The sequence below is a fragment of the Talpa europaea genome (assembly GCF_964194135.1).
Source record: "Talpa europaea genome assembly, chromosome: 9".
Classification (NCBI taxonomy): domain Eukaryota; kingdom Metazoa; phylum Chordata; class Mammalia; order Eulipotyphla; family Talpidae; genus Talpa; species Talpa europaea.
In genome coordinates this window covers 23,513,488-23,521,635 of record NC_140076.1, presented here as the reverse complement: position 1 = coordinate 23,521,635, position 8,148 = coordinate 23,513,488, and the positions used below count along the sequence as shown (strand labels likewise).

General features: G+C 39.6%; 1 protein-coding gene across 1 annotated transcript; it reads left to right on the top strand.

Annotated features, from left to right (window-relative positions):
* Positions 1-5,657: 5,657 nt before the first annotated feature.
* On the top strand, positions 5,658-8,101 carry GJA9 (gap junction protein alpha 9; the record flags this gene model as incomplete). The annotated part of the gene is given in 13 exon segments (XM_084242274.1): positions 5,658-5,753; positions 5,757-5,852; positions 5,856-5,920; positions 5,922-6,055; positions 6,058-6,197; positions 6,201-6,242; positions 6,244-6,352; positions 6,355-6,483; positions 6,486-6,505; positions 6,509-6,620; positions 6,623-6,760; positions 6,763-6,839; positions 7,892-8,101. Coding segments are annotated over 13 exon segments (1,368 nt in total).
* Between the last annotated feature and the right edge of the window lie 47 nt (positions 8,102-8,148).

The following is an 8,148-nucleotide window of genomic DNA, read 5'->3' as shown; positions in this document are numbered from 1 at the left end:
AAATATTGATATTATCTCAGGAAAAATGGATCTGGGATTTGTTAAAAATTTGAGTATAAGAATATGGGTATGGGGTCTCCCCTGGTGGTGCAGCGGTTGAGCGCTGGGCTGTGAAGCTGCCCGCAGCCTCTGCAGTGCTGGTTTGATCCCTGGCCACCAGCGAGGGTCCCACATGGCGTGACAGACCTCTCCTGCCTTGCCCGCTGCTCCTCTCAGCAGTGTATTTCGTCAGTCTGCCTGTTCTGTTCCCCACACTGTCTCTGGTGAATCCTTTCACCCTCCCGCACATCTGGTCCGTACCCCGGTTCTTGTATAAAATAAATAAATCTTTAAAAAAAAAAAGAATACGGGTATCTTCGCAGTTAAACAAAGATTTGAACAAGAAGTATTTTTTACCTTCCTACCTCAAAGCTGCTCTTTTCCCCAGTGGTGACAGCTGTCAACAACTGGGTCTGTATTCTTGCAGACTTTTTTCCTACCCAGGAGGAGCAAAAAAGGGAACAGATTTAGTTGATGGCTGACTCACTGCATTGAACTGCACTGAATCTGTTCTGCATTCCCTACGGGAAAATTTGGAGAATAAGTTGAAGCGTTTTGAAGATGGCTATGATGTAACTTTTGAGCATGATTTGCTTTTCAGAATTACCTAATCTAAGAAAGGTTTGAGTTAGTCTGTTTTATTGATTTAATATACACAGAAATGATAGGTTTTAATAAGATAAATGAGATGTGACACGTATTGCTTTATAATATGATTTAGAGATCTGTTCATTTGTAGAGGTGTTTATTCTCTGAGTTGCTGAATAATGAATGTCCTCTGCTGGGACATTCAATACCATTATACCAACAATGCTAGAGGAACACCATAGTACATGCAGTATATTTTTGAGTATGTTCAATGAATGAATAATATTCCAAACACCCAGAAGCAGAAATGCTGTTTATTTTGATAGACGTAAACTGCCTTTTAAGTAGCTGTATTCAGTCTTTTTTTTTTTTTTTATAGAGGCATGTATTTATTTATTTATTTGTTTGTTTGTTTGTTTTTGTTTTATACAAGCACTGGGTACAGTCAGAAGCGCGGGAGGGTGAGAGAATTCACCAGAGCGGGGAGCAGAGCAGGTAGAAGGACCAAAGTACACTGCTGAGGGGAGCAGTGGGCGGCAGGAGAGGTCTGCGCGCCATGCGGGACCCTCCTCCGGTGGCCGGGGAGCAGCCAGGGATCGAACCGGCGCCGCAGAGGTCGCCGGCAGCTTCGCGACCCAGCACTCAACCGCTGCGCCACCGGGGAGGCCCATGTATTCATTCTTATTGACAGTACATGAGAGCAAGTTGCCTCATACTTTTGTGAAAAGAAGGTATAAATCTGAATTTACATTTTGATAGTTAAAAGTTTCATTTTAATTTATATCTCTCTTTTTAGTGGGGATCAGTGTATTTCAAATGTATTAACATATATTACACGTGACATGTAATTTGTATATAACATACAAATATGAATATATAATATATATATTTACATATATAATTTTTCCCCTTTATGACATGTCTGCCTTTAATCTGAAGGGCAGGTAATAGCAAATGGTCCAGGGAAGAGCTATTCATCTATCATGGCCAACCTACCAAAGACTTATAGTACAAGATAATTGTTAACAGCAGAAAACTAGATAGAGAAAGAGAATCATGAATGGGACATGACTCACTGATAGTAAGACTGAAGATTAAGGAGTTATTATTTAGTTAGAAAGTCTTTTTTTTTGTGGGGGGGGGTTGTTCCCTGGTGGTGCAAGGGGGTTAAGACGCAGCACTATGAAGCTATCCCCAGCCACTGAGCACAAGTTCAATCCCCAGCCAGGGAGGTGACCTACATGGCGCAACAGACCTCTCCTGACTTGCCCGCTGCTCCCCTCAGCAGTGTATCTCAGTCAATCTGCCTGTTCTGTTCCCTAATCTGTCTCTGGTGAATCCTCTCACCCCCAACACCTCTGACCTGTACCCCAGTTCTTACATGCATAAATAAATAAATCTTTAAAAAAAAAAAAAAGAAAGTCTTTTTGGTACACGAAAATATCTACATTACCAAAAACAATATAATCTTGCTGTATTCCCCAGGGGGCAAAATAACCATTAAAAGACACAAATATCTGGTGTTTTAAATTCAACACTTTGAATTGTAGAGGAAACATTTATTCAGTTTAACTGAATAACCTTAGTCTTCTAAACTGTGCTGTAATATTAGAAATATAAATATTCTTTATCTGTGCTGTCCAAATAAATAGCTACAAGGTACATGTAGCTATTTAAATTTTAGTTAAAATGAAATAAAATTAGAAACTCAGTTTCTCTGTTACACAAGCAGCATTGCAAGTGCTGAAAGGCTATCTGTGTGGATAGTAGCGGCTACCTTAATTAGATAGTACAGATAGAGTCTATTCCAATATCATTGCAAAAAGTTGGACAGTGCTGTTTCAAAAGCAAGAATGAGCCAAAAGTGAAATAGATTTTAGCTCATCATTGAATTGAACTGAATCTGCTCTACACCTACACTGGAACAAATTCAGAGAACAAGTTGAAGACAGCGGTGGTATAACTTAAGTATGATTTGCTTTCCACTTACCTGTACTAAGAAGGTTTGTGTTAATGTTTGTGTTTTAGCTAATTAAGAAAATCATTTGAAATGTTTTTGTATTTTACTTTTGAATTCTATGGTACTATATATACTAGTACTCATGTCATTTGCTGTTAAAGTTTTTGAACTTAAGATGGATAGCTAAATAATACTGCTCCTTCAGGAAGTGTTATATTATTGTCCTTTAAGAAAAATCCTTTATTTATTTTTGTTATTATAATAGTAAGGAGTTCCTAGTTAAAAAAATTAAAATACTTGTAATTAAAAAAAATAAATCAATTGTAATCACACAGTTCAGGTATACTCATAGCTAATATTTTGGTGAATATCCTTCTAGGATTTTTTGTATGTCTCTAATATAAAAAAGTGATAATAACGGGGGTCATATGGTTCCAGTTTATAACCTGAATATCACTGAAACAGTATATCAGATGTATTTTTATGTTAGAATATGCTTATAGTTTCTACTGGTTGCAAGGTTCCATACTGTGGATGTATTATTATTTATTATGTATGATCAGCCTGATAATTATTTTGGATGTTTTTAAGTTATGATTATTATAAACAGCAACATGAATAATAACACAATTCAAAGTTCTTTGGGTTGGTGGGCCAAAGGGCATATTATTGATATGATAAAGTCAAAGAGAATTTTTTCTCTTAGGAATAGAAGTAAATCGTAGAAATTGATGCTTTTGTAAATCTTCTAAACTGTATAACACTTTAAAAAAAAGGAACTAAAGACTCTAGAACCAGTTATTTAAAAAGTCAAAACTGTCACTATTTGACTACTTAATTAAATGATTAAACTTTTAAGAGAAAACAGACAACTTCTTAGTACCTCTTTTATGCAAATTTCAGGTTTGCTGGTAGAGGAAAAATAAACTTAATAAAAACAGTGAAGAGCTAACTTTAGAGCTATACTTACTGACTGGGTCTGAATGCAAGTTCCAGCTATGTGATCTTGGGTGAGTTAAGGTGTGCCTCAGTTTCCTCATCTATAAAATGAGAGAAACAATATACCCACCTCATAGAATTTCTGTGATGAACCTGTTATGTAGCTATAGTTTCCTAATACAGTATTTTACTGTATAGCATTTCTGTTTGGATAAGAGGGACGTAGAATATACATTTATATTTTAAGTGAAAGTGAATAAAAACATTCACTTTTTTAAATCTTTCCCTTGGATTATATTCCTATTAGATATCTTAGAATATCAACCTTAATATGTAACTTACTGGTTGATAATCTGAACATTTCAACTATAACTCGCCTTAACTGATCCCTCCCACAAAAGCAAGCTATGTCTTAAATAGGTGAAACACTCTTACAATGAAAATTCTGTAATACTACCACCACCCTAATGGCCACTTAATTCAAGTAATATCTAATAGCATTTGTGCAATACAAAATAGTTGAAATATTTTTAGTTCATTTAAGATGATAAAGATTTACAAAAGTCCTAGCAAAGTATAAGAATTTTATCAAATTTCATAATTATTACTGAAATGGATTTCTAAAAATGTTCAATAATTTCCAGAAAGAAACCAGAATTTAGGGCTCTATATGTGAATTAGGAAACTAGACTTCTGGTGAATGTACTGTAGTATATACACACATTGATTGATAATGCTGCATAGTTGAAACCTATATAATATTATAAACTAATGACTTCAATAAAAAATTCACTCAAAAAATGTGGAGTAATCTAAATTTCTATAACAAAAGCCTGATCTGTTTTTTTATGGCTTCATCAAATGCTAGATCTTACTGAATTATCAAATGAAACACATTCATTTCCTTTGTGTATAAATTAAAATTTAATGTCATTGACTTTCGTTATAACTTTTCAGTAAAATAATCTTACTAAGTAGATTCATAAGATCAGTCAGTTGTTTTAGGAACTTCTTTAAAATTTTCATTAAGGGGCTCCCTGGTGGCAAAAGGGGTTAAGTCTCAGCACTATCAAGCTGTGGGCAGCCACTGTGTCATGAGTTCGATCCCTGGCCAGGGAGCTATCCCACATGGCACAGCAGACCTCTCCTATCTTGCCTGTGGCTCCCCTCAGCAGTATATTTCAGTGGATCCGCCTGTTCTGCTCCCCACTTTGTCTCTGGTGAATCCTCTCACCCCCCACACCTCTGGTCTATATCCCAGCTCTTGTATACATAAATAAAATAAATCTTTAAAATTTCTCATAAAACATAACAACAGTAGGGCCTCCCCGGTGGCGCAGCGGTTGAGCGCTGGGTTGCGAAGCTGCCCGCAGCCTCTGCGGCGCCGGTTCGATCCCCGGCTGCTCCCCGGCCACCAGAGGAGGGTCCCACATGGCGCGCAGACCTCTCCTGCCGCCCGCTGCTCCCCTCAGCAGTGTACTTTGGTCCTTCTGCCTGCTCTGCTCCCCGCTCTGGCTCAGTGAATTCTCTCACCCTCCCGCGCTTCTGACTGTACCCAGTGCATGTATAAACAAAACAAACAAACAAACAAACAAACAAATAAAACATGCCTCTATAAAAAAAATAATAACAACAGTAAACTTCAGTCAAGTAGGAAGACTTCTTTCCTAGAGGAATGCTACAGTTCTATTTTTAATAGAGAATATATTCAGCCTTACCCCAAATATCATGTTTTGTTGTTGTTTTTTCACTGATTATGAGGTCTAAACATATGTGATTTAAAAATCCTTGGGGCCTCCCTGGTGGCGCAAAGGGTTAAGCATTGCACTATTAAGCAATCTGTAGCCTCTGCAGCATGAGTTCGATCCCTGGCCAGCCAGGGAGCAACCCACATGGTGCAGCAGACCTCTCCTGTCTCGCCATCTGCTCCCCTCAGTGTATTTCAGTCAGTCTGCCTGTTCTGTTTTCCACTCTGTCTCTGGGGAATTCTCTCACCCGCTCCCCAACCCCGCCCTGCATCTCTGACCTGTACCCCAGCTCCATAGGTTTGTTTTGAGAAATAGCAGAATGGAAAAATTTATCTGCCTCCCATTTTAGGGGGTTCAGAGCTGAGATAGTAGACTAAGAAAATATGGGGGACTGGAATTTCCTTGGAGGAATTCTGGAGGAAGTTCACATCCACTCCACCATGACTGGAAAGATCTGGCTCACCATCCTGTTCATATTTTGAATGCTTATTCTGGGTGTAGCAGCTGAAGATGTCTGGAATGATGAGCAGTCTGGCTTCATCTGTAATACAGAACAACCTGACTGCAGAAATGTGTGCTAAGGCCAGGCCTTTCCTAGCTCCCTCATTAGATATTGGGTTTTGATATTTGTGTCTTCACCATCTGTTTTACATGGACCATGCTTTATACCAAGTGAGAGTTCTGGAGAAAGCAAGACAGAGGAAGAAAGCTCAAACGAGAGGAGAACTGAGGAAGGTAGATTCTGAAATGCCTGGAGATTGGAGGAGACTGGGGCAAGAACTTTGCCGATGGAGCAAAGGAAACTAAATAAAGCTCCACTCAGAGGAATCTTACTTTGTACTGATGTGATACACATGTTCACCCGCTCTGTGGTTGAAGCTGGGTTCATGATTGGACAGTATCTTTTACATGGATTTTACTTATAGCCTATATTTAAATGTCACAGTCACCCATATCCAAATATATGTTTTTGTCTCAAGACCAACAAAAAAGACAATATTCCTATTATTTATTCAAGTCATAGCCAGTGTTTCACTTTCCTTAAATGTTCTAGAAATTTTCCACTTAGGTTTTAAAAAAAAATAAAAGGGCTTTGGGGACAATATAAATTGAAACATGAGCATAATGAATTCTATGTGAACAAGTCAAAACAAAGTCTTGCTACATATCAGAGCACATCTGCAAATTCAGTGAAGCGAATCTTCTGTACCTGTGTAATCTGTTAATAGACTAGCAAACACACACACCAGTGTGCCATAGCTTAAATTCACCTGCATTTAAGACAGATCCCACAAATCACAGTGGAAATGATAAGGTATGCGTCATGAACGAACAAGAAACTGCACTGTTAGTGAGATGTGCACACTTAGTACTACCTGTAGTCATCAACCCATTGGCTCAAGTAATAAGGAAGACACTCATAAATTATTTGGAAAGAAAGCTAATGGCAACCAGTTTAGAGAAAAAGGAGAAATTGATGACAAAGAGGCAAAAGGAACCACTGCTCTAGAGATCACTATTCTCCTCAAGGAGTTGCTATAGATCTGGACAAATGCCTGGAGCAGGCATCCCAAAGAGTTTTCTCTCCACCAGCTATAACTGCTCCTGGAAACCAAAGTGGCTTTTAGGTATGTGGGGTCCCTTCACTGAAGATAAAAACAGGGCATTATTTCCTAAAGGTGACCTCAGCAGCCAGTTCAGAGAGGACTCTATCAGAACACTTCCTCCTTCATAGGCTGACTTGCAACCATGTGACATTCCAGCACTCCTGGTTCTTTTGAGAGAGTTGTCCTTTGAATCTGAGTTGGTCAGAAACTGCAAGACTTCTACTGAATATCCTCCAAATCATTTAGTGTTGCTGACAAACAACCACATTGGTAAGTGGACTTCTACAAACCTTCAGCTTTGAACAGCTGTTGTTCTTTTAGGCATTTGTACATTATGGTAGAGATAGCCTTGTAGAGCAGAGAGATAACAGGTAAGAGCAGTTCTAAAGGCCTGCCATTAAATCCAGACACGGATACTTTTCTAGGATTCCCTTCAGAATTCTTGAAAGTTAATTTTGGGAAAATTGTCATGTTCAGAATTGAGGCTAATTGGTTTGGAGCCGGGTTTTTCCTTGAAGGGATCACAGTCTTAATTGTTCTTGGGGTATAAAATTCCTCCTTTAGTTTAGTTACCAGTCTTTCACTTCTGAAAGATTAAACTTTGTTTGCCCCCAGGACTTCGGTTTCCTGATATGTCTAGAGTATAGTTAGGTAGGCTATCTGAGAAATAAAAAATTAAAAAGTTTAGTGGCTTTCTTTCAGTTTATAGTATCTTGATTCAGTGCCCTGATTGGAGTCTTGCCTCTACCACTCACTAACCTCCCCTTACAGGGCTGGTGTGAGGGCTAAAATATGAGACATGTGTTTAACACAGCGCTCTGCACAAAGTAAGAGCTCAAAGTGCTATTATTAGCACGTTACGGCTCTCTCTCCAGAGAGGCCCGCGTCCAGCCAGCCACAAAGCAGATTCCAAAAGTAAAAGCTGGAACCGAAACACACGATCCGAAACAACTCCTCAAGCTACTGAAAACCCAAGAGTCGACCTGACTCTGTCGTGCGCACATTTTTAGGACGAGTGTCAAGAAGCCAGCACAGACAGGCCACCGCAGCTGCCGCGGTCCCGCCGCCTACTAACGTCCGACACCCTCCCGCCGCTCGAGTCTTTGCGTTCCGGAGCCCCACAGGCCCCGCCCCCGACGCCACCCCCATTGGGTGCCCCACCTGGACACTTGTCCCGGGTTACCAAAACCTCGCCCCTCTCTAAGCAACCGAACCGCTGAGGGGACCGGAAGAGGAAGGAGAGGTGCCGCTCCCAGAGCCCGAGGGG